This window comes from Alosa alosa, chromosome 1 (assembly GCF_017589495.1).
Source record: "Alosa alosa isolate M-15738 ecotype Scorff River chromosome 1, AALO_Geno_1.1, whole genome shotgun sequence".
Classification (NCBI taxonomy): Eukaryota; Metazoa; Chordata; class Actinopteri; order Clupeiformes; family Clupeidae; genus Alosa; species Alosa alosa.
This window is the reverse complement of record NC_063189.1, coordinates 3,996,269-4,022,799: the sequence shown is the minus strand read 5'-3', so window position 1 is coordinate 4,022,799 and position 26,531 is coordinate 3,996,269. Positions and strand designations below refer to the sequence as shown.

The 26,531-nt window shown below is 44.6% G+C and overlaps 2 protein-coding genes across 2 annotated transcripts in view; both read right to left on the bottom strand.

Moving 5' to 3' along the window:
* Positions 1-20,504, bottom strand: part of larp1b (La ribonucleoprotein 1B) — a 37,156-nt gene extending 16,652 nt beyond the window's left edge. Inside the window, 10 exon segments of the mRNA XM_048242940.1 lie at positions 188-426; positions 1,891-2,059; positions 2,839-2,983; positions 7,111-7,282; positions 10,572-10,697; positions 10,953-11,104; positions 11,106-11,167; positions 12,162-12,221; positions 14,522-14,583; positions 19,636-20,504. Coding sequence (XP_048098897.1) covers positions 188-426; positions 1,891-2,059; positions 2,839-2,983; positions 7,111-7,282; positions 10,572-10,697; positions 10,953-11,104; positions 11,106-11,167; positions 12,162-12,221; positions 14,522-14,583; positions 19,636-20,011 — 1,563 coding nt within the window. The 5' untranslated portion in view covers positions 20,012-20,504.
* Positions 20,505-20,605: 101 nt separating this feature from the next.
* Positions 20,606-25,843, bottom strand: LOC125294375 (phospholipase B1, membrane-associated-like). Its single transcript, XM_048243053.1, has 14 exons — positions 25,764-25,843; positions 25,495-25,553; positions 25,311-25,378; positions 25,004-25,047; positions 24,799-24,919; positions 24,099-24,150; positions 23,873-23,953; positions 23,716-23,781; positions 23,472-23,563; positions 22,818-22,899; positions 22,348-22,449; positions 22,153-22,248; positions 21,494-21,565; positions 20,606-21,256 (listed from the first exon to the last, which is right to left on the bottom strand). The coding sequence occupies exons 1-14, from the start codon at positions 25,792-25,794 to the stop codon at positions 21,140-21,142; spliced, it is 1,083 nt and encodes a 360-aa protein (XP_048099010.1). The 5' UTR covers positions 25,795-25,843; the 3' UTR covers positions 20,606-21,139.
* Between the last annotated feature and the right edge of the window lie 688 nt (positions 25,844-26,531).

Below are 26,531 nucleotides of genomic sequence, written 5' to 3'. Positions count from 1 at the left end.
ACGGGCAGCCCATGGCCATGGCAACGATAGAGAGAGACGGGCAGCCCATGGCAACGATAGAGAGAGACGGGGAGATGGACGCCAGATCTAGGCATGGGGTGATGGGGCACGAGAGCTGCATCCTGAACTGGGCATGGGGCACAAGGAGTTAGGGCTGTGAGAGGGGGCAGTGAGGGGCGGACAGCACCTTGGCCTTCCCTGAGGAGTGGCGGTGTCTCTTCTCCACCTGGACCCACTCCTCTGTGTCCGGATCCATTGTGCTGCCAGACGGGCCTTTGGGCTCGGAGCTCTTCACCGCGGAACCGGACGGAACCACGGCCGGGGCGGAGGAGTCCGCAGGCTGAGGGCTCGGTTCCGGTGCTGGGTCTTTAGATTCACCGGAGGGTTCTGCGTTGTCATTGGTGGTTTTGGTGGGCGAGGTCGACACTGAAGGGAAGGAGAGGAGACCAATCAGGAGAGGGGAAGGAGAGGAGACCACACTGAAGGGTTCTCTCAGCCTCTTACGGAACAGATCATTACAGCTGTGGTGAGCTGTAAGCCTGAAGCCAAAAAGGAGGCAAAACTAAAATATGGTCATTCATAGAAAACAAAAATTATGGTTATTCATAGAAAACAAAAATATGGTCATTCCTAGAAAACAAAAATATGGTTATTCCTAGAAAACAAAAATATGGTTATTCCTAGAAAGACCACAGCATTCTACAGGAACCTTGGAAACACCCACTCTTGCACTCACAGCTTCCCACAGTGACACTTTGACCTTTTCTTTCACAATGGACACTAGTCAGTCCAGTTGAGGCTTCTCCATTATCATAATTACCATCATTTAAGTGTCACTTAAGTGTCACTGAACACAAGAATAAGTGCAGAACGATCCAAATCTGACCCAAAACAGCAAAGAGGTTCCTGTGGCTTGGGATCTTCCTCTTGACTGTGTGACTGCGCTAACATGTCCTACACTGAGAGCATCTCTGATCTAACATTTCTCTCACTGAGAGCATCTCTGATCTAACATCTCTTACACTGAGAGTATCTCTGATCTAACATCTCTTACACTGAGAGTATCTCTGATCTAACATCTCTTACACTGAGAGTATCTCTGATCTAACATCTCTTACACTGAGAGCATCTCTGATCTAACATCTCTTACACTGAGAGCATCTCTGATCTAACATTTCTCTCACTGAGAGCATCTCTGATTTAACATCTCTTACACTGAGAGTATCTCTGATCTAACATCTCTCACACTGAGTATTTCTGCTCTAATAACTCTCTGATAAGTAAGTGGGCTTCTTTGGATTCCATTTCTATAGGAAATCCCCCAACAACTTGCAGTGCTTTTGGATCCTTAAATGACGCTACCATCTTTAGTGCAAATGTCCCAGCACCACTCAGCTGGGTTATATTAGGAGCTCATGAAGGCCCGCTGGGGAGCACAAACCCCAGGCATGCGTTTCTATTGGCAGAGCCCCACACATCCTCATGGGTGTTTCTATTGGCAGAGCCCCACACAACCTCATGGGTGTTTGCCAGCAGTACAGAGTAGACAGGGACCGCAATCAAATGGGCCTCGGACTCACTTTCTTATTTAATAATGAAAAGACAAACCCTGGCCAATCATCAGAGCACTTGTAGTTACCTGCTGATCTGGTTTGTTTCTGTGAAAGTCACTGACAATATTCTGATATTATGTTGGCATTTTCAATTGAATTAAACCAACATGTAATATATCACCAATAGTTTCTCACAAATGGCTGAGGAGGAGAGGTTCTGTCTGGCCACACTTCAGGCAGAGCCTGAGATGGTGCGTTGTGTGTGTGTGTGTCTATGTGTGTGTGTGTGTGTGTGTGTGTGTGTGTGTGTGTGTGTGTGTGTGTGTGTGTGACATACGTGTGCCTGAGAGGTTCTGTCGGGGCACAAACTCGGGGCAGTGGATGAGCTGGGTGAAGTCGGTGCGTGGTGTGTCCAGGGGGGTGGTGGGGATGGGCCACTGCTCAGGGTCCTCCTTACGCCTGATCTGCTCGTCCACCAGCTCCACCACCGTGCTGTTCTTCAGAGCCTGGACACACACACAAACACACATACCAAAGATAAACATACAGATACAGACAAAAACAAACGTTCATCAAATCCAAAACAAACAAAGACACACACAAGCACATGAGGATGTTATAATATACACATTCAGTCCAATCACACAAACACATAGTCTGTCTGTGTGTGTGTCTGTGTGTGTGTCTGTGTGTGTGTCTGTGTGTGTGTGTGTGTGTGTGTGTGTGTCTGTGTGTGTGTGTGTGTCTGTGTGTGTGTCTGTGATAAGGTTGATGTCTGTTTTGAGGGCCTGCACCCATTTAAAGCTGTGTATGCATGTACACGTACACACACACACACACACCTTACTGATGAGGTTGATGTCGGTCATGAGGGCCTGCACGCAATGGAAGCTCTCTCTCTTTGTGTGTATTAGAGTGCGGATCGGGCCGCAAATTTCTGTCCGAACCCAACAGGCATTTTCATTTTTCTGTCCGAACCCGACCCGAGCCCGACGGAGATGATGCCTCAGTAACTATGCTAGTGATTAAACGTTCACGTTTGTGGATAGCCTGTCTTTTTAGCCCATTAAAACGGAACACACAACAAATTGTCTACAGAATCAGATGAGCGTGCACGCACGCAGGTCACACACAGCAATTTTGTATATGTAAAGCTTCCAATGCATATCGCCCCCATGTGTCCGAACCCGAACCGAACCCGACTACAATTTCTAAATATTTGTCTGAACCCTCTAGTGTGCATGCGTGTGTGCGTGCGTGCGCATGTGTGCGTGCGTGTACACACCTCAACGATGAGGTTGACGTCGGTGGTGAGGGCCTGCACACGATGGAAGCTGGCGATTAGGGAGATGGGCAGGAAGCCCTTGGCGTCCATCTTCCTGCGCAGGAAGAAGTCCCGCTCCAGGTTGTGCAGACTGAAGTAGTACTCGCTGCACAGAGAGGTACACACACAGATCACACACACACAGGTCACAGAGAGAGGTACACACACAGATCACACACACACAGGTCACAGAGAGAGGGACACACTACAGATCACACACACACAGGTCACAGAGAGAGGTACACACACACACACAGTTCACAGAGAGAGGGACACACACATATCACACACACGTCACAGAGAGAGGGACACACACATATCACACACACGTCACAGAAAGAGGGACACACTACAGATCACACACACACACACAGGTCGCACAAACCCCTTTAACAACAACGCCCAACTGCAGCTCTAATAACAGCGTCTTCCCTAGGCGTGAAGTCTACAGCGACATGGGCTCCACACAACCCCATTCAGAACAGGGACATGGGCTACACACAACATGGGCTTATCTTTTTGACACAATAGTTGAACCCATGGAAGTGGGCCCCCTGGACACACAGTACAAATAAGGTCAAAGGTGAGAGGTCAGGTCAGGGGTGAGGGGTCAAGGGCCGCTGCCACCGCCGGTCATTAAGGGCAAGCTGATGCTTTACTGTTGGGGCAGAGGGCCCGTTCAAGATTAAGACTAGTCTGGAATTGAATGGTATTTTTGATGCATATTAACACATTTAGGACAATTCTAGCATAATCCTACTGTACTGACGAACTAGAAGCACACGCACACACACACACACGAAGAGAGAGATGAAAAACACAAAGAAATGAGAAAAGAAGCAGCCGACTTCGACAGCAGGAGCCGAGTGAAAACTAATTAGAAACAGAGAGAATCACTCAGAACGAGGTCAAGTGACTCATTACTCCAATTCCACCACCGATAATTCGCCTGTCTAACCATCAACACCACCACTCCCCCACTGGCTCTCTCTCTCTGTCCATCACTTACTTTCTCTCAGTCTGTGCATCCCTCGTTCGCCTTCATCACCATCTCCCTCATTTTTTCTCTTGTTTTGCTCAGTCATCACCCCCCCCCCGGTGACTAGGCTGAGGGTGTCCCAGACCCGGTGACAGTCGTGATGTGCTGGTGTTACACTTGTGTGTCAGGGGCGATGGCACAGGCTGAACTTGCAGTTGCACCTCATCTCTCTCCCTCTTTCTCCATCTCTTCACACACATCTCACACCATCCTTATCTGTTCATCCACTTAATGCACTTCATGCTTTGACCTCTTGCCTCTCTCTCTCTCTCTCTCTCTCTCTCTCTCTCTCTCTCTCTCTCTCTCTCTCTCTCTCTCTCTCTCTCTCTCTCTCTCTCTCTCTCTCTCTCTTCTCTCTCTCTCTCTCTCTCTCTCTCTCTCTCCTCCCCCTCTCCACCCTTCTTTAGAACTCTTTTTCTTGTGCTCTCTCCATCTCTATCAGTGCAGTGCAGTCAGTCTTATTTCTCATTTCCTCTGCTCTTGAGCGGAGAGATGAGTGCTTTAGCCAGAGGCAGTATTCCAGGGCCGGGGCTCAGGCTGGCTGGCTGGCTGGCTGGCTGGCGTGCTCTCTGCTCTCTCCTCCCCCCCCCCCCCCTCCAGTGCCCGGTCCGCCTCTACTTCAGGTCAGCTGGTCCATGGCTCTTGGTCTCTGGCAGCACAGTGCCGCATAGGACGCCTCTACACACACAGCAGCCCTCCGTGCACACCACACACACACTCTCCAACCCCGACCCAGGGCAGGATTCACACACACACACACACACACAGAGAGAGACAGAGAGAGAGAGAGAGAGAGAGACACAGAGAGAGAGAGAGAGAGAGACACAGACAGACAGACAGACAGACAGAGAGGGGTATGTGCAGGTGCACTGAGCTGACATTTTGTTCTCCTGCTTCTTCCTCATCCCATGTGCTTTCCCTCACTGGCATGTTGGCCTCGTCTGTGGATCAGTTCACTTCTACAGTGCTGCTGCAGCTCAGGGAACAAAACCTCTCTGTGTGTGAAGCTGACACACCTCAAAACAAATGACACTTCCTCTTTGCATCCATTTCAAGGAGCATAATGACAATTAATTCACAGCATTCTTTACTCACTCTTGTTACTAGTTTATTTATTCATTTGGCTGACCTCTTCCTTCAGAGCCACTTACAGATGACCATTATTACAAGGGCCAGTGTCCCCAGAGCCACTTGCGGTATAAGAGCCTTGCTCAAGGGCGCAGCGGTGGCCGCTGGGATTTGACCCCACAGCTTCACTAGCTGCTGCATGCTAGCCCAGCTCCTTAGCCTCTAGCCTAAGAGCCTGTCGTTTGATGCACTGCCATCCAGAGCCCTCCTGTCAGAAGCCACATCACTAGCGCCCCCTAATGACTCTTACTGGCCCTGCGCCCCCCCCCCCCAACCACGTCTCCCGCTCCCCCAGAGGGAGCAAGCCCCCAAAGGCTACATGCTACTCAGTTGGAGAGAGAGAGAGAGAAAGAGAGAAAGAAGAGAAAGAAAGAAAAAAAGAAAGTGAGCGAGAGAAGGTCTGAGAAAAGACAGTAAGGGAGACCGTGAGAGCGGTGGAAATAGGAAGAGCAGAAGAGATGAGACCAAAAGAACCCAGTGCCCCCCCCTCTTTCTCTCTCTCTGTCCCTCCCCATCTCTCTCTCTCTCTCTCTTTTCACTTCCTGCCCCAGATCATTTACACCCCCTCAGCCTCCCCTGGCCACAGGGCTAAATATAGGATGGACAGACACAGACACACAGACACACACACACACACACACACACACACACACACACTTACTCCTGCCACACTGACTAGATGTTCTGCACCATCAGCGCCACCTACTGGTGACAGGCAGATCCCGATTTACACAACTAAATTCTACTCCTAATCCATGTCAAATACTTTTCTTTCCATGATAGTTTTGTAACTATACAGTCAATACTGTAACTGTTCTGTCATGCCAATAGACAGCTGAATTTGAATTTGAGAGGGAGAGAGAGAGAGAGAGAGAGAGAGAAAGAAAAAAAAGAAAAATAGAGAGAGAGAGAGAAAAAGAAAGAAAGAAAGAAAGAAAGAAAGAAAGAAAGAAAGAAAGAAAGAAGAGAGAGACAGAGAGAGAGAGAGACAGAGAGCTAACTTCACTGAGAATCTGTCCTTTCATCAGTGGTGTTTCCTCAGTGACTGCATCACTTCTCACGTGAGGACGAGACCCAAACAGGCCTCTTTTGAGCAGAGAAGGTCAAACACAACTTCAGGGAGGACACATTCTCTTTAGTTCACACACACTTCATTTTGTTTAGTCATGTCTCACACACACACACACACACACACTTCATTTTGTTTAGCCATGTCACACACACACACACACACTCAGGCACAGACCCACACACACACACACACTTCACTTTGTTTAGTCATGTCTCTGGCTTAGGCTTATTCACTTAGAAAGTTGATCATTCCTGGAAACGTTAACTTCCTAGACCAGAGGTGTATTCTAATGTAGAATATGGCTTGGTCAGATTACACGATTTCAGCCCAACTTTGCCACGATTTTGTTGTAGCCAATTCATTTCCAGCGTCGTACAGAAAGGTTCAGGAAGGAAGCAGATGGAGGAACGTGTCTTGTAATGTGACATATTCCACGACCAACGATTTATTGTCTGCAACATTCCACAACCCCACGACAAAAAGTCTAGCATGTCAAGATTTTTGGAGAATCTCCTACAACACTATGTTAACATACTATGACGACACACGAGCAAACGATGAGGCTACATAATCTTGTAATGTGGCCAATCTCCCGACCAAGACGCAGCAAGAATGTATGGTTCTATGATGACATTGCCTCACATGGGCAATCCTTAACAGACCATCATAGAGGACAAAACAATTGTGTAATCTGACTAAGCCATTAGTGGCAAGCCGGAGGAATTTCACACAGAAAAAGCGAGTAACCTCCTAGTATAAGAGCCCTAATAGAACCCTCCTAAAAGAACAGCTTTGTTTCGCTTGGAGAATAAAGCCATGGGGCTCTTATATTAGGAGCTTTCCCACTTACTTTGATGAACATATCCAGGCTGGTCACTAGTCCATTCTGGGCTTGACCTGCGGTGACACCAGCAGGGTAGGGTATATGGGCACTAACAGTTGACCCCTTGACCCTTACCCCTGGACCTTTGACCCCTATGGAGAGTGAACTCACATCTGGCGCTTGATATACTCTTTCAGGAGGCTCTCGTCCACGGTGTACATCTGCACGCGGTTGCCGTCGTCGTAGTAATACATCATGTTGTTGTTGCCAAACTCAGCTGACGCCTGGGCGTTGGAGCCCTCGGCGTACGACTCTCTGTAGCTGTGGGAGTAGTCATAGCGACCTGGGGAGGGACAGACAGCAGGTGATGTTACAACCCCAGAACCTCACACACTTCACTTGTTATTATGTCTTTCCAATGCATCACACCACAGGCACCACTGCTAAACCAAAACAAGTAGGTGGTTTACTGATGTGCCTGAGTAAGTGAACTCGGAAGTGATGAACCTGCTCTCTATTCTGCTCCCAAAACATAAAGCAGTGCAACAGGAGGTTCAGCACTTCCTCAGAGTAGCTCACCCAGGGCCATCTCTAAACACTGGACTTGGAGGATCACCCCGATGAACGCAACCAACACACTCACTCACTACTGAAAGAAATGAATCAAAATCACGTCATGTATACAGACTTTCTTAAGTGCTCCCATCTGAAAAGCTTTCTTTTCAGTTTTCTCGAACCTGATTTAACCTCTTTTAAGGTTCCTCTCAGGGGCACCTAAACAGGTGTCCACAGTCTGCAAATATTTGGGCAGAATGCAGGTCATCCGCTTTATACCGACAGGCTTTTGTGCAAACGATCCAAATTGTTTGACTGGAACAGTAACCCTTAGTCTAGTGTCCTTATTTGTTGCCAGGAACTACTGCCTCCGTTGGTGTGTTTGCAAACACTCGGTGAGCTCAAAGCAAACAAAACACTGTTTGAAAACATTCTCCAGCCTCTGTAGGGCTTAAAGCAAGGACCATTTCTGTTCAGCAGAGTCTGAGAACTAATTAATCATGTGCACGATGAACAGAGGAGTCCTGAAACATTTCTTCAGAGTCCCAAAACTATCACAAGAACACAGAACATTAGCCAACTCATTCCACCATAGAACATAGAACATTAGGCAACTCATTCCACCATAGAACACAGAACTAGGGATCGACCGATATGTTTTTTTCAGGGCAGATACCGATATCAATTATTACCAAAACAGGAGGCCGATAACCGATATGTAAAACCGATATGTCAGTTGTCAAAAAGGAGGGTAGATAGTAAAGGCGATATGCTGCAAAAAAATCATTCAGAAGCATTTAATTATGCAAACTTTCCTTTCTTCTTTTGATACACAATTGTCTATCAACTTGCATCACAAGTGTAAATCCTGTGTATGATGCTTGTTAACTACTGTATGTTAAGGGACCTGTCACAAAAGGATGCTTTGCCATTGTGTGTGTGAGTGCACGAGAGGGAGAGGGAGAGGAAGAGGTGCAAGTGTTACGGTTGAACAGTCTAACAAAACAGTTTTAAAATAGTTCTTAGGCTATTTAAGCATGCAATGTGTGTCCATGTGTAGGCTATAAGCTACACTTCTGTGAGCCTAAAAGGCACGTTAATAGCCAGCTCAGGACGCGATTTACTTCAGGTCGGATTAAATTACGGCTGGCCCTGGGTGCCTGTAGCCTGGTCTTTTCTGACAGTCCGTTTCAAAAAGGAGCAACTAGACTTGTTGACGTTCGCTATCGCATAATTTAGGACTTGTCTACTATGTAGGCCTAAGCGATAACGTCCGCCAAGGTGTCCCGTTATTCACAATTAATGGACGAGGCGGATGCAAAGAACTCCCGACGCGCAGCACCCGAGTTTGTAACTAGTAGGCTAAACAGCATCACTAACGTGCATCAATCGGGAATTGGCTAAACTGCTTTACTTATTGATCCGGATCAAAGAGACAATAGCTTACAAAGTGGTGTTTTTGTAACTTCAGTGTAGATGATTGTGATTCATTGCAACTTCAGCAATGTAAACCCTTCAGCAATGTAAACCCTGTAAGGTACCTTCCTTAGGCTACCTTCGAAAAATAGCTCCGTACAGCTTAAGCCCAGTCAGTCTGCCTCAGTGAGCATCCTAAACTTTCTCTGTGTTCAGTCTTCGATCCTGATTGGCTGCATTCGTGCTAACTAACAAATCAGACGGTGTAGTGGGCGGGACAATGCTCTCGACCACAGAGTAGCAAATGCAGGGAGTGAGAGACGCTTTACAGACAAAGTAGCGCGTTTCATTCTTTATCCATTTCAATATTGGCTTATCGGTGGGAAAAATGACCGATACCGATTATTATAAAAATGCTAAATATCGGCCCGACCAATAATTGGTCGACCCCTACACAGAACATTAGGCAACTCATTCCACCATAGAACATAAAACATTAGGCAACTCATTCCAACAACAAGGAATCACAAAGGAAAAAAATTGACTGGTACTAAGCAGGTGCTTTTATCCAAAGCAACACGGACTCGCAACGGTAGGTTGGGGAATCAAACCCAGGTCGAGGGATTGTCAGGAGGTCATGTTACCACTGGCCCACCACGCCCGACTGGTCCGTAGTGAAAGCCGTGCCCCGGGTCATCAGAACTCTGGCACAGTGCCCAGCCCGTCCAACGTGATGCCAACTATGCCAAGGTCACGGGAGCGGCTGGTGTGTTTACCCATAAACTAGGGCACTAGTTACATGCATTTTGTTCACAGGCCGAAAAGCCCCACTGGATGTAAAGTGTGAGGCCAACAGCGCTGGAGGCATCTCCTGAATGTTCCCCCGGAGGAGTCCCTGCAGGCTCCTGGCAGCACGCGGCAGGACTGGCACGGCTGCCTTGCCTTGTTTAGTGTGCTGCCGCTGGGATGGAAAGCATGTGGGACTGAGCAGGACTGAGAGGCCATCAGTATGGGCTGCTTTGAAGTGTGTGAAAGAAACAAACATTCTTTTTTTTTGTTCTGTGTCTGTGCATTCTACTGTATGTTCTATGTATTCTTGTGTTCTGTGTCTTCGTTCATTCTACTGTATGTTCTATGTATTCTTGTGTTGTGTCGTCGTGCATTCTACTGTATGTTCTATGTATTCTTGTGCTGTGTCTTCGTGCATTCTACTGTATGTTCTATGTATTCTTGTGTTCTGTGTCTTCGTGCATTCTACTGTATGTTCTATGTATTCTTGTGTTCTGTGTTCTATCACTTCTCTGTTTATCAACGTTGGTTGCTTGTGGTGTGAATCATCACACAGTGATCGAGAAAATAAAAGGCCTCATTTGAAAGTCTTTAGCCTGTAGACAAGTACTTCATTTCAATGAGATGTTACAAATTAAAGGCATCATTTGAGCGTCTTTAGACTGTAGACAAGTACTTCATTTCAATGAGATGTTACAAATTAAAGGCATCATTTGAACGTCTTTAGGCTGTAGACAAATACTTCATTTCAAATGAAATGGTTATAAATACTGTATGTTTTTTTGGAGGAGTGGATGGTGGCAGTAACTTATGTCATGTCTGAGATTCAAATCTGCGAGATTCAAATCTGCAAGTCTCTAAAAGACTGTTACCTCGGCCACGACCTCGGCCACGCCCGCGACCTTTGCCCCTGCCCCGCAGTCCTCCTCGGACACTTCCACCATCGCTGCGCACACTCGAGGCGTCGTCATTCAGGTCCTTGTTCTCCCTCCTCCAAGCTGCGTACACACAACACGGACACACACACACACACACACACACACAATAAAAGACAAGTGCACACAAGGTTTAGTAAGTGTCATGCCAAGTCGAGCTCACATGAATGTTTGTGTGTGTGCATTCTGGTGTTGAATGGCAATATAACATTTATTTTCATGTTCTACCTTCATCTCCCTGCTGTATGCATATATGAGTGTGCACTGGTCCATGCCCATGTATACATTGCTGTGTGTGTGTGTGCATCCATCCCTCACCTCCTCTCCTGCGCTGGGTGGTGTTCTGGGCAGTCTCTCCCTCGTCCGGTCCCTCCCCTGTGGGTGGGTTGGCGGCCGGCTCCTGTTGGGCCTCGCGGTTCTCCTTGCTGTCGCTGCCGTCGCTGCCCGACTCCTGCTTCCTGTCCGAGCCTGCGTCTCTTGTCGCGCCGCGGGCCCTGGCCCTTACGTCCAGCCGAGTTTATGAGGTTCTGCTGCTGAGGGCCACAACCAAGGCACGATTAGAGGCCCGCTTCCGCGCGCGCACACACACTCACACACACTTTCTAGGTCACACACACATGCACAGCGTCGCTCATGGAAGCTAATCACTGTGTACATTAGGACACTGATGAAATGCGCACACACACACACACACACACACCTCATGCGTGACCAGGTTGTTAGCTGCTCCTCAGCATGTGCATGAAGACCAGTTAAACATCAACAGGAACTGACCACAACTCATAACGGACTTTCAAAAGCAAAAAAGCCTACTGTTGACCTCTGTTAAAAACTGCATTTGGTACATTCAGAACGTTGAATATGTCCAAATATGTGGACATTTACATCCCCATTAGACATCATAACTGCCCTCTCAGAGCACATTAATAAACTATTATTACGACAGGCTTGTAGTGCGGCCAAAGCTGCCATTTCCAAAGTCACCTCAGGTCATGCCGGAGTTTATGATTCCACTTTAATGAGTCAACATCGCTTATCAACGCGGCCATTCACGCCTGGCTACGAGGAGATTTACTGTTGATTCAACGCAGGTAATGTGCAAGTTCACAATTTAATAAGGCCCTTTATCATTGAGTACACTGAGCCAGCACGTTCCTGTGTTGGGTCCATCTGGTGGCCACGTTTGGTACTGACAGGACGGGGGACCTGCTGTTTTGCCCAAGACAGCTGCAGCTGTTATTCTTGATGATATAATACATGCAGGTACCACTAACTGCACACGGCCTCCAAATCCCCTGATAATCTGAAGAGATCTCTGCAGAGGCACCACCAGACACAGCTCCAGGGTGTGTGTGTGTGCTTGTGTGCTTATGTGCGTGCATGCATGTGTGCGTGTGCGTGTATGCATGTGTGCGTATTGGGGTGTCAACTTATCTAAGCATGTGTTAATGCACAAACAGGTTTGTCGAATTGTCACTGTGTGTGTGTGTATGGGGGTATTGTAATAATAAATAAATAATAAATCACCTCTTTGTTGGCCAGCTCTCCTGGGGTGGGCCAGTTTGTGATGTCACTGAAGTCACTCGACTGCAAAATAAAAGCACACAGGACACAGATGACCATCAGCAGATGAACAGCACAGGGCACAGATGAACAGCACAGGGCACAGATGAGCATCAGCAGAGTCCCTACAAATCTCCCCTGGTCTGCCAGGCATTTTTCAGATGGCGACGCTATGGTACAGTATGGTATGGTATTGTTTGGTATGATAATGTATGGTACGGTATGGTATGATAATGTATGATATTGTATGGTATGATAAGGTATGGTATGGTATAATAATGTATGGTACGGTATGGTATAATAATGTATGGTACGGTATGGTATGATAATGTATGGTATGGTATGATAATGTATGGTACGGTATGGTATGATAATGTATGGTATGATAATGTATGGTATGGTATGGTATAATAATGTATGGTACGGCATGGTATAATAATGTGTATGGTATAATAATGTATGGTATAATAATGTATGGTACGGTATGGTATAATAATGTGTATGGTATAATAATGTATGGTACGGTATGGTATAATAATGTGTATGGTATAATAATGTATGGGACGGCATGGTATGATAATGTATGGTATAATAATGTATGGTATAATAATGTATGGTACGGTATGGTATAATAATGTGTATGGTATAATAATGTATGGGACGGTATGGTATGATAATGTATGGTACCGGTGTGCGGACTACTCCGCACTCTTCCCACACAGCACAGCGTTCTAATGTGCAGGCCATCTTCACAGCGCAGTGTTCTAATGTGCAGGCCATCTTCATAGTGCAGCGTTCTAATGTTCTAATCGCGGAAGCCATCGCGGGACAGGCCATCTTCACAGCGCAGTGTTCTAATGTGCAGGCCATCTTCACAGCGCAGTGTTCTAATGTGCAGGCCATCTTCACAGCGCAGTGTTCTAATGTGCAGGCCATCTTCACAGCGCAGTGTTCTAATGTGCAGGCCATCTTCACAGCGGTGTCTTGCGGACTACTCCGCACTCTTCCCACAACTGGCGTTCTAATGTGCAGGCCATCTTCTGGCGCCAGTGTTCTAATGTGCAGGCCATCTTCATAGTGCAAGCGTTCCTAATGAAATGCAGCACAGCGTTCTAATGTGCAGGCCATCTTCACAGCGCAGTGTTCTAATGTGCAGGCCATCTTCATAGTGCAGCGTTCTAATGTTCTAATGCGCAGGCCATCTTCACAGCGCAGCGTTCTAATGTTCTAATGTGCAGGCCATCTTCATAGCGCAGCATTCTAATGTTCTAATGCGCAGGCAATCTTCATTCTCCAGATATGCAACAACTACAGCTCCACAGCTGCTGGAACATCTCCACACGTCTGCTGATGCCTTAGTGGAGAGATTTTGCTGCGGTTTACTTTAAAAACTCCCTGGCCAACCAAATTCCCAGAATTCCTTGTGCCAGATCAGATTCCTGTGTGTCCCAATGTGGACCAGAGATGGAGGTTGACACACTTTTAAACAGTGTGTGACGGTCATACCCTATGTGTGGTGTGAGTGTGTAATAGTATCCTTCAACAGCATTACACCCTGGCCAACATGCCACGAGTGTGGCACTTGAACACGGGCGTCATGTGGGACCCTCTGACATACCTGTGAGAATGTCAGCCGCCCGCATGTATCTCTCTCTCTCATGTTTTTGAATAGAAACCCAAGCTGAACTCACTCAGAGAGCAGGCAGGAATCTCTCTCTCTCTCTCTCTCTCTCTCTCTCTCTCTCTCTCTCTCTCTCTCTCTCTCTCTCTCTCTCTCTCTCTCTCTCTCTCTCTCTCTCTCTCTCTCTCTCTCTCTCTCTCTCTCTCTCTCTCTCTCTCTCTCTCATAAAGAAAAGGGGGAGAGGGAAACAAAAACATTCTTTTGAAATAAACTGTGTCTTTATTTTCCAGAAGTGACCGCGTAGCTGTGACCTCTCCACAACCACAGGAGTGGGGAGAGGAGAGGAGATATGGCTGTGGGTTAGCCAATCATTGGAACTATTTGCTACTGGAAGGGACATTTAACCCAGAGTGTCAACATAAAAAAAACACAAACACCCACTCAGCCAGTCCTCAGTCAGCCCAACCATGTGTGCCTAGTAGTCACAGCCCTATGGTGCACTGTGTCAGTGTGTCACTTTCTGGCTGTTAACCAACACTGGACACTCCACCACTTCTGTCTTACTCTTACACACCACATACAGCCACTGCGCATACACACACGCACACATGCACCCAGACAAGGACACACACATACATACACACACACACACACACGGACGGACACACACACAGGGACACGGACACACACACACACACGTTACCTTGCTGGATTTCCTGGAGCGAGGCTTTGCGGCGCGGACCACTTTGGCTGGACTCTGCGGCTCTGTGAACACACACAGATAAAAGTGAGAAGGTGACCATGTGTGTTTGTTCAACCGTGGAACACCACACCACGAACCGTCCAAATTCAACAAACACCATCCTCCATCTGACCGGCCGATTCAACTGGCTCTGAAGACTGTAAGCCGGGGCCATGGTGCCAGGCATTGCCTTATATAATAAACTCATCTTGTTTGGCTACATTTCACTGAATCTCCTTGGACTGCGCGTAGTACAGGATGGCTACTACATTTCTTTATTCTGTAGTCGGTGTGTTTTGAGGGCATGTGTAGAGGATGACTCAGATCAAAGTTTTACAGCTTTACTCTAGTTCAGAGAAATGACCAGTGTCCGTGGCAACCTTGACACCCTGAGTCATTTTAACAAAGGAGAGAAAAACAAAAGGAAATGCAATAAGCAGGTTCTACTACATGTGCTCTCAGGCAGAGCAGTGGGTTCTACTACATGTGCTCTCAGGCAGAGCAGTGGGTTCTACATCATGTGCTCTCAGGCAGAGCAGTGGGTTCTACATCATGTGCTCTCAGGCAGAGCAGTGGGTTCTACTACATGTGCTCTCAGGCAGAGCAGTGGGTTCTACTACATGTGCTCTCAGGCAGAGCAGTGGTTTCTATTGCATGTGCTCTCAGGCAGAGCAGTGGGTTATACTTGAGATAAGGTTCCACGATAAGAGTTCCATGGAACAAGTGGATGTTTGCATTCCCTTCCTAAATACATTTCATCTGCAGAGGAAAACGGCTGAATCAGCATGTCAGCTGAGTTCATGTAAAATGGCTGCCCTTTTTCCAGGATGATGACATTGGGCAGCCCGGCATTAACACACAACACCTGTTGAACAAGGTCTGCCATCCACACACGTCAACCATTAACTGCCCAGGAGCAAACAGTAAGAGTGTATTTACAACAGACCCTCGGCCACGGGTAGCCATGGTCAACACGCGCTGCCTCTCTCTCTCCCTGATCCTCTGTCTCTCTCCGTCCGTCCGTCCGTCCGTCTGTCCGTCTGCCTGTCTCTCTCTCTGATCCTCTCTCTCTCCCTCTCGGCCACCCATTCTCTCTCACTCTCACAATGTCAGGTCCCTATGGTATGTGGGCCGTTGTTCATTAACAATGGGTTGCCAGGAAATATTTGTCACAGCAACAAAATACATGACATGCAGAATCAACTCCCCTGCTTCAGGATATAATGAGACCTAAATTCGTGGTAAGAATATGTCATAATGCTAAATCACACAAAGTGTCAATATTGAAGGGCCAACACAAGAGGATGTTTTTTACTGCTAAGAGCCAAACCAAACAAGAGTGTCAACGCCATGTTTCTCTGAATACCATGTTGACAATACATTAGGCTAACAAACAAAGTCACTGTTCACTCCTGTTGGTTTGTTTTCATTAACTTGCTGCACTTTCAAGCGGAATGAATCACCATTAGGGCTGTCACTTTTGTGAAAAAATCCTGTTCGATTTTTGAGACATAAATGTTCATTGAATCGATTGTAAAATCGATTTTATAATGTCTAAAGACATTGACGTTTCCGTTTTCAACGCCAAATATAGGCCAATCCACAAACAACTAACAGGCATTAGGACGAATGTAGAGGGCGCTTGTAGACGCAAGCCAGCAAATATTTCTGATGATTTATTGGTATGAAGTTTCGTGCACAATGACAAACAGAAGTGCAACATTCTCGAAAAACAATAAGCAGAGTGGACTGCCATTACATCAGTGACAAACATTACTGCAGGCTTCAACGTAGCTGTGTCTGTTTACGATTAGAAATGTAAAAAAAAATTCGCCTACGTAGAACTCGATTGCACAGTTTGCATAGCCTACCGCTTTGTTCTTCTCCATAGTTTGATATACCAAAAATCCGAAGTACTTCCACATCGAACTCCTCAAGTTATTAGGGCCTATCACTCGTCTCTCTCATGTCGCACAGACTGATCGCGTTGTGCTCCATTTTTTGGCAAAACACGAGCAGCACAGCAGCTGATTGAAACAGCGGTTTCCGGTGCGTAAAATTAGTGGGAATTTTCTTTTTAGCTTTCGCAATGCTTACTGCACTTCGGAATTCTTTTATATGCTTATATTCTTGTTTGTGAATTTTGTTACATCTATCCTTTTTATTTGTTTAATTCGTTTAAAATTAATAGTGTACATATTTGGTTAAAATCAATTCCCTATTTTAGTTTTCGAAACTTGTGTTGTTTGGTCCAATCGATTTTCGAACGTTAAGTGACAGCCCTAATCACCATTCCCCATGCACCGGCATGTAGAAACACTGCTTACAAAACCAGTTTGAGAAAGCCGCCTATGCCGCCGGAAACAGAGAAAATATAGGCCTACAAGAAACGGGGAAGGATCGAAAAAAGAAGAGAAGAGAAATGTGACAGGATTTTACAGGCACAGAGCAGGCCGCCCAACCCTGGGAGTGTCAGGGGTCCTTTATCATCAGGGATGGCCTGCTCGATAAGGCCCTTAGAGTTGGAAAACAGCATCGGGTGTGACCACACTCACCGATACTGCCTTGGCAGCACCACTGCTATTGGAGAGAACTGAGGGACCTCCGTCTAGCACGCATCCCATGAAGCACCCGCACGGGGTCAGGTGGAAATGCTCACAGCAGAAGCAATGTGTCAAAAAATACAACAACAAGAAAACACAAGTCATTCAGGAAACAGTGAACGTGCCACCAGAGGACTTGTGGTTCACACACAAGACACCTTCTAGAGATCTGCTTTGTTTAACCTGACAGTATGGCATACTTCCACATCATTATGTGTGTGTGTGTGTGTGTGTCTGGCTAATAAATCACACTGGCATACATAGCCTACTTTCTCAGTATTTTGCTTGTCTATTGTTTGCAACATAGTGAGCAGCTTGGTTTTTAAAGCATAGTACACCCACACACACCCACGGCTATTCTTGAAAAGGCTACATAAATTAAAAAATGAAGTCCTTGTTGGTTTCCACAGAACTTGAGCATATGAAAGGTCTGACTCACATGAACTTTATGAGGAGAATGTGTTGTGTGTGTGTAACGCTGAACATCTCTTTTCATTTACAGTCATGCTGAAGCCATGCCACTCTGTCACAACTTTCCCATTTGAGACAGCAATGCATTGTGAGATCTCAACCTTTTAAATTAGACACAGTGTAATCTAATTATGAGATGCAGGGTAATCTAATTATGACCAGACTTGATGCCAAAATTCTCTCCCCTACAAGGCCTCTGGAGAATTACTCTCATTATGACTGATGCAGGCAAAAAGCATGCTACTGCTGCAATGCAAATCCTTGTGAAGTAATGCCCAACACATGAAGCATTAAGTGAAAAGCAAACCTGACATCTGTAAATGATGACATTGAATATTATTGTTGGTATCTTTCAACTGGTTAAGCCTACAATGTTTCTCATGGATAACTTGGCCATTTTCTTTGCCACTTTCAAGGAATTCAACAATCTATCATTAGTTAGCCTACATTACTCATGTTTCAACTATCCAATAACTATTCAAGTGTCACCTGTTGAATGTTGTCTAACTAAAGAACATAACATTGCAGTACACAGATCTGCACTGCATTATGTAATGTACAATTGAAAAGTTCGTCACAATATGTTGTTGATACACAATGTAATGTCACTGGAGTAATGTGTCAACGCCTGCTAATAAACTGGGGGAATCATGCATCTTCAGCTTCAAACGATTAGTTATTACGTTGCCGTGATGCGAAACACAGTATCAGGTTAATTTCCGAAAGAATTATGTCCAATTTGTTTGAATATTGTGATTGAAATGAACTAATCTTTAAATAAGTGTTTCAGAACTGAGGCCTGTGCTTTGCTACTGCTCTTCGCAACAACTCCCGGTACGTAGAGTTGCAGTTGTCAGCACTCCACGTGCTCCAGTGCAATTTGATCAGATACCGAGGGGGATGGGGACTACCGAATCTGCCTCCCTCAGCAAATCTGCCCGAATAAGTACTCAATCGGGCCCCACATCAACGCGTATTATGAACAGGAAAGTTGTCAAGTGCAACAAAATTCACTTGCCTGGGTGAAAATACCATGGAGCAGCCTAAGTTCCGCTGTAACTTAACATTACACCAATAACTGTGAAGCATTAGCAAACAGCTAGCATGTTGCGTTAAACTTGGTAACGTTTATGTTAGTTTAGCTGTGGCCAGGAAGACCAACGTTATCGTACCCGCGATAAAAAAATAAACATGCGAACATCACTCGCCCACCTCAATACATTGAAGGTAGATTATTTGATTCACGTCACCAATCAACATCAGCAAAACATTACCACTTTGTATCAAACGTTAGTGATAACCATTATTTTTAATGGAGTACGTTAGCTAACTTAGCTCACTGTGTTTTCAGGGCCAGTTAGGTTGACTTAGAAATCTAACTTAAGGGCAAATACACTGCAGTGACAAATAGGGTTATGCAAGATTTGTAGTCAACTTATCCGCTATACTTTTCATGAAATAGCAAATAAGTAACAAACAGATGCACCAGTGACAGCTGTCTGAAATCAACATGGCTAATTCTCGAAAGCTAACTAGCAAGCTAATAGGCCACACCTCTTCACTCTGATTTGTCCTCTCCATGTCCATGTATGAATAACAGAAATTTTCACTCGAGTTGTCAGACATGGCATTTAATCATGTCCAACTTCTAAATTCTACGAACAGTGTTACAAACAACAAAATACATGTTGCATTACTATCTAATATATTACATCACAGCAACCAATGCTACCTATATAGTGAGCATTAATCAATCGCTAGTTTGCTAACAGGCAGTGAACACATGTAGTTAGCCATGCTTTGTTAGCTAAGTTCTTTAGCTTGCCAGCTAAGTCCCAAGCCTATCCGCTAGCTTAGTATAACTTAGCAATGGTAACGAGCTAAGTTTAGCCTAACGAAGTTGTGAGAAACTTTCCAAACAAGCCCATCGCCATATGTTACAGTGTCGGTAGGGTAATGTTCCAGCTGATACTGTCATAAAGTTAAGATACACAAACAAACCTGTCTCTTGACTGTTGCTAGTTGTTGGATTGTTGGAGGGGCAAGCATTCTTCTTCGTCCACGGGTTTACCTTCGGTGGAGGTGCCTCGATAACTTTTTTCTTTGCTTTTTCATGAGGATCAGTATTATTGCTCGTGGCATTTTGGTCATTTTCTTTGTTGTTCACGTTACCCTTGTTTATTTCGTCGACAGGGGCGAGGGTTTCCATGATCCCCTGTTTTTGATGTTTTGAATCGACTTTGAGATCTCTGTGCCCCTCCTCGTGGTTGGCTCTATCGGATTCCTGGGGTCGGTCGACGTCTGAGTTGTTTTGGTTCTCTCCACCTAAGCGACTCCCTGTCACGTCGGACTCAACGACAACAACTTCTGTAGACATCGTGCCACGAAAAATCCCTTTCAGGATTTTTCTAAACTTCACAATTGAAAAACGTGTTTTTTAAAATCGACCAACGATAAAAAGTAAAGCGAAGAATTGAAGACGAGCAGATTGTAAACAATTTGAAGTTGTGACACGCCTGCCAACAGCATCAACATATATGATCTAGTAAATACGCCATTGCTATAACCAATTTGTCTAAAAACGACGTGCAACTAAACACTTAACTCTGTTAAAACTTTCCGAATTGGCTGATCTGCAAGTTAGCTACTTAGCTAGCCTCCCTAGAGTAGAGTAACTTTACCTATCACTTTTAATGGCCACGAGTAAACGTACGGCTAAAAGACTTGTTGCTGCCCCTACTGACCACTCGTGGTAAGACAGGCAGGATGGGTGCCATGTGGTTGCCTCAGAGCGGTGAATCTGACGTGGCCTATCCACTGAGGCACCGCTCAAGTGAGCAAGGCTGCAGGAGTTGCTACAACTGTTCTCTAGTTGCGTGGATCATCTGGTTATCACCAGAGAATGATGGGCTCTGTTATCACCTCACCTACTGTCCTGTCACCAGGCAACCAACCCATTGTGACATTTCATCTCCAATGTCCAATGCCTACATGATGTTCTTCAGTTGTAGCCTAAAATAGAAATGCACAAATCCATGGTTTCGTTTCTGGGGGAAATAAACAGATAGCTGGCCATTTTCGACGATTTTTATTTTATTTTAAGGATTATACTTTCGTGAAATGTAAATCCATATCTGTTATCAATTAGCCTACTTTCACCACCACGTCGTCACCACCACCACCACGCCATTGTTTGTACATACTTATATGCATAACCTTTACTACTGGAAGTACAGTCATCGTGACTCGTACAGTATCAAGTTGAGTAGCCGTTACATGGTTTTATCAGCTTGCGAGAACAAGACAGAAAATAAAAGATAGAGGCTGCCCTCTGTCGGCAGTACTTTATCACTGCAGACACCACAAAATAAATCAAGCATGTTGTTCATTAAAACAGGCACAGCATTATATCATAACTTCATTGTTATATATATGAAAAGAATCAGTTAGAATGTTTCACGCTGGCTGATGGTTGAAAGAGCTCAAATCTGATTGCAGGACATGATCAGAAACCGGCCAGTAGTGTCAAGGACATGGTCACCATCAAAAGAGTCAGGAGACCTTGTTTGCTTGCAGCAGCTGAGGGTAGTGATTGTGGTTTTGTGTATATGTAAGGGTGGTCCTAAAATAAGATGAGAAAGACACAAAACACAGGCCTCAATCTGATTGGAGGGTTGTGGTTCCCATGGATATAATGGTCACAGATGAACTCACAGTTTGTCAATTTGTCAATAAAACTTGTGTTTGTCATGGAGGTGACTGGTTAAAATGGATTGAGTCTTCTCCTTGCATCCTTCATTACAAACAGGGTACAGCTTTATATTCTGAGCATTTCTAGAGAATGAACAAGCAGTCATACCTGTGGAGGGCAGATCAGCTTGATGGGATCGGTCAGGCTGGGAATAATATCTTTCTTACCCTCTGGCTGAAACTAAACAGGGGAAGAGGAGGGTTTACCTGGCACTATAGCATTCGTGCACAGAACAGTGTCAGACACACACACACACACACACACACACACACACACACACACACACACACACACACACACACACACACAGTTCATGTAGGCCTAACCCTTGAGGGCACACATAAAAGCTCAGTCTGTGAATAATGTGTTACTTTGAGTGGTTTAAGCTTAAGTGCTGAGATAAATAGTGTTGCTGTATCCATATAATAATAATAATAATAATAATAATAATAATAATAATAATAATAATAATCTTTATTTATAAAGCACTTTTCAAAACAAAGTTACAAAGTGCTGTACAATATCAACATAAATGAAAATGCAAATAAGACATAATAATATAACAATCAAATAATATATAATAATTCAATTAGAACTTAACATAAATTTGAAAAAGGAAAATAAACTTACACTGAAATAAAACTTACTGAAATAAAACTTGACACTGAAATAAAACTTACTTATATTGTGCGATTGGTCCAGATTTAGACACAATAACACCCCTGGCCCATACACACATCCGCACACTTCTGCACAGTGACACTCACCATGTTGTTCCACAATCCCTTGGCCAACTCTTCATGGCCTTTAATAGTAAAGTGGAAACAGTCAGGTCCAAAGTAGCTGAAGTCAACGGTGCCATCCTGAACAACCCAGAACAAACAGGGCGTCAAAGACATTCAACTTCCAACAAGGTCTGCTTAGTGGGTCTGCTAGAAGTGCACTGTGGCCTATGACCTCACAGGTAACTTGGGAAGTTCTGTGTTGGTGAGATAAGGCTGAAGAACCACTGCAAAGTCATCCTTGAAGAACCGGCCACTGTGGATAAGCTTCTCCAATCTAAGCTGGACACAGTCAATTTGAAATATTAAAATATTGTATAGACCCTTTCAACAATAAAAACAAAAACTGGTTCCTCTGCATTAAGATAACATATGGAATGTTAAAACAGAAGCCTTGTGGGGCCAACTATAATGCTGATAATGGAACTCTCTTGAAAGGGTCTACAGTAGTATAGTATAGTATATAGTATAGTATAGTATAGTATATATACTCTTTTGATCCCGTGAGGGAAATTTGGTCTCTGCATTTATCCCAATCCGTGAATTAGTTAGTTAGTTAATTAGTATTAATTAGTTAGTTAATTAGTATTATTGTATGACGGAATGGAACATGCAAAACAACACTGCACAAGCTAGCACACACACAGTACCTGGAACTCTCGGTTGAGGTCGACAACTTCCTGCAGTTCGGTCGAGTTTTCCTCTGGTAACACCAAACAGGAGCAGAAAGTTCTGCTCAAAGAGAGATGTGGAGAGGGACTGTTTTATTCACTCATGACTCATGCTCTTCACACCAAATCAATGCACAGATATCTAGGGATTTATTTATTCACCCAAATTAAGTATTATTGCGCAAATCTACGAGTGTATTTGTGTGGAAAATGAATGAGATGATGGGGAAACTATGGCGCTCAGATAATAAAGTAATAAAGTCTGATTGCTCAGAACTGATGTCCACTGTCTGCACATCAACTGAAAAGACAAACGATGAAAAGGAATCCATCCTCTCATCACTGGCTGATTTTGTTTTTGATAGTTGTTGATTGGCAACTGTGGGAGGTCCCCAGCCTATAGCAGTATTGCACACCTCTCCTGTGTATCTCTGAAATGACCAGCAGTATTGCACACCTCTCCTGTGTATCTCTGAAATGACCAGCAGTATTGCACACCTCTCCTGTGTATCTCTGAAATGACCAGCAGTATTGCACATCTCTCCTGTGTATCTCTGAAATGACCAGCAGTATTGCACATCTCTCCTGTGTATCTCTGAAATGACATCAGCTTAAGGGAGTGAAGAATCCTACTTCTGCAACTGGCAGCCCAATGTTGGCTTCTGAACGTCCCTCAGTGACTTCATGGTCAGGATTTGCACAACGTTCACAATCAGCCTTGGGACCTGCAGATGGACACGCAAGTGGACGTGGAGCAGAAGTTCAGAAATAGCCACATATACTGTCGGGTGAGGCGCAAGTCTAGCTGAGTTGTATCTAGTGTGTGTATTGACAGGACATTTAAATATTAAAATGTTATGGTCTGCTGCAGTGGTACCTCATCCATCAGCATTTGAAGAGACTCTGTGATGTGCTGGATGAAGTTATCCACAGAGAAGAGTGTCTGGAGGGAGAATTACAGGGGTTATAAAAATGCAATTGACTCCATGCATATCATTAGAGTAGTTTCTAGCTGCACCTATGGGTCTGTGTACTTTGTCTTTGCAGTAATCACAAATGTCATTCATCCCAATGAGGACCGTGACCAGTTTCCAGTCCTCTTTGAAGTTCATGGCCTGAGGGCAAAAACAATATAGATGGAAATGGAGACAATAAAGATGAACTCATACAGATCCATAATATACAATATAGAAATAGCTACTACTAATATCTATAGATCTGCTTCTAATCTGTCCACTGTAATTCAAAGAGAAGGCTTACTGAATAGTTTTTGAAGGTGTCAATCATGTTTCTTGTTTGCTCAGAAAAGTTTCTGGGAAAACCAAAAAAAGATTAGTTACATAAGAGTATATTTTGTACATTTTGTGATAAAACTGTGTGTGCATTTTCGAATGAAATGAAACGGCTGTCCAATAGCTTTCCCACTCTGCCCCTTCTTTCTGCAGTCTGCTCTGTCCAAAATGTATCCATGGAGACTTTGCACCCAAAACAGCTTCCTGTGCAATATGTTGTCAATATGATCATAATTGTGATCATAAATCAATAAAAACTTCATTCATTATCAGGCAATTGAATAACCATATCCATGACAATTTGTTGGAGGTCATTTTTTATCATGTCTAACAACCCTTATCAAATGACAAATAAAAACTTGTCTGCCATTTTAGATAAAAAATGCAAATGTATAAAAGCAAATAATGACAATGACGTGTTTTTGTCAGTCTGCTGCTATGCAGAGAAGGCTCTTTGGCCACGCCCAGAGCGAAAAGCCAACGGCCAGCGCGCGCGCGCGCGTGTGTGCGCGTGTGCGTGTGCGTGTGTGTGTGTGTGTGTGTGTGTGTGTGTGTGTGTGTGTGTGTGTGCTGTGCAGGGAAGGCTCTATGGCCAACGCCCAACGTGGGGCTCGAACCCACCACCCTGAGATTCAAAAACAAAACAGATCAATAAAAAAATCCCTTACAGACTGTTATGTCCTGTAACAGCCAAGTTGAACCCTGTGTACTCCAAAGGGGCAGGATGTCCATTTATGGTCCACATAGGAGCAGGGCCCAGCACATCTGGATTGAAGAGCTTCACAATATCTGGAAGGGAGGGGGAACTGGTTCATTTCAAATCAGCAACAACAGAACCTGAAACATATAATAGACCTTAACATCCCAACTTACTAGCGAGAGTAATAACATCTTGATATGTCCCATGCCCTCCAATGCTGTAAACAAAGGAAACCAAACAAGTCATGTGACCTATATCATAGAAATATCACACAATTTTCTGGTCAGATTAATGTCAAAAGTAGCCTCTATTAATTATGACCTTAATCAGTAATAGCCTTTGGATGTGACGCAATATGATATGACGTGATTTGATGTCTGATTAAGACACAGAATGAGCTGGTTTAAAACAAAGTGCAGCCAAGTCAAAGGCATCAGCTGGACTTTCAAGAAGAAAAAAGTCAAAGGAAAAGTGATGTACCTCCATGAAACATGGCGGTATTCAACAGGTACTCCCAGAACGCTGGACGCATTGGCTGCAATTGCAGTCTGAGGTACAAAACATAAAAAATAAATACAAAAATCAAGAGTGCATGTATGTGGCTGCACGACACACACACACACACAGATTATGTTTAATTTGCAGCTATGAGTCTAGGTCTCACCGTCAGTGAATCCCCCAGTGCTGCGATCACTTTAATATCTGCTGGTTTCACCAACTCAACTGAAACCCAAACAAAACCATTGATACCCACGGGCCTTCTTTTCTTTTCTCTGATTGTCTAACATTCTGTAAAGCGCCATGAGACATGTGTAATGTTTTGGCGCTCTATAAGTGAAATTAAAAGGAAATTGAAATTGAAAATATGAGTTCCATGAAATGGCATTGACTGCACTGAAGATGAGAGACACGACGTGGCTGGTTGGCACTCACCTGATGTGGGCACAGAGGAAGATGGGCTCATGTCTGGACACTGGAACAGAGGATGCTGGATGTTACTGGCTCTGATTGGGTCTGGATCCTCCTACAGGAAAAGGGAACCGCATAAATCATGAACAGTGTGTTTTTGTTTGGCCGCAGGGCTCTGTTATATAAGATATATTAGATATATAGATCTTATATAATAGATATTATAAGATATATAGATAATATCTATTATATAAGATTGCACAAGCTGTAACAGAAACTGACATAGTAACACAGAGGATTCATACAATGCAGATTTGCCAGTTCGAGTTGCACTTTAATAGTTTTACTCTGTCATGTATTTTAACCAATTTCTTTTCGAGTCTGCACAAATATTCATCATACTAGAAAGGTATTGGCACCACCTGGCACCTGCGCTGCGCACCTTGGTTGATATATCTTATTAGACTTGCCTTCCTTAAACCCTCCTCACTCAAGGTCTTCACAGCTTCCTCAAAATCCTGCAGCCATGTGCTTCCTGGGGGTTATTTGTAAAACATTACACATGGTCTAAACACAGGAACATCACACTAATAAACGTTTACAACCAATGTCATTGTCAGTTTCAGCGCTATTGTGACTGAAGTCATACAGTCTCCACATTCTCAAATGATAATAAACCAACTCAATCCCCAGATATGCACTAAACCATGAGAGTTCAAATAATGATAACTTTTCTCACCTTGTCCTTGAGCACATGTATATGTCACCGTAAGGGCCATGCATAACACAAAG

Coding starts and splice junctions, on each gene's coding strand:
- LOC125294375 (XM_048243053.1), bottom strand. CDS start 25,794: ATGAGCCCATCTTCCTCTGTGCCCACATCAG. Junction 23,782..23,872: donor GTGATTACTGCAAAGACAAA/GTACACAGACCC, acceptor TTCTCCCTCCAG/ACACTCTTCTCTGTGGATAA. Junction 23,564..23,715: donor TTCAAATGCTGATGGATGAG/GTACCACTGCAG, acceptor GTCCATCTGCAG/GTCCCAAGGCTGATTGTGAA.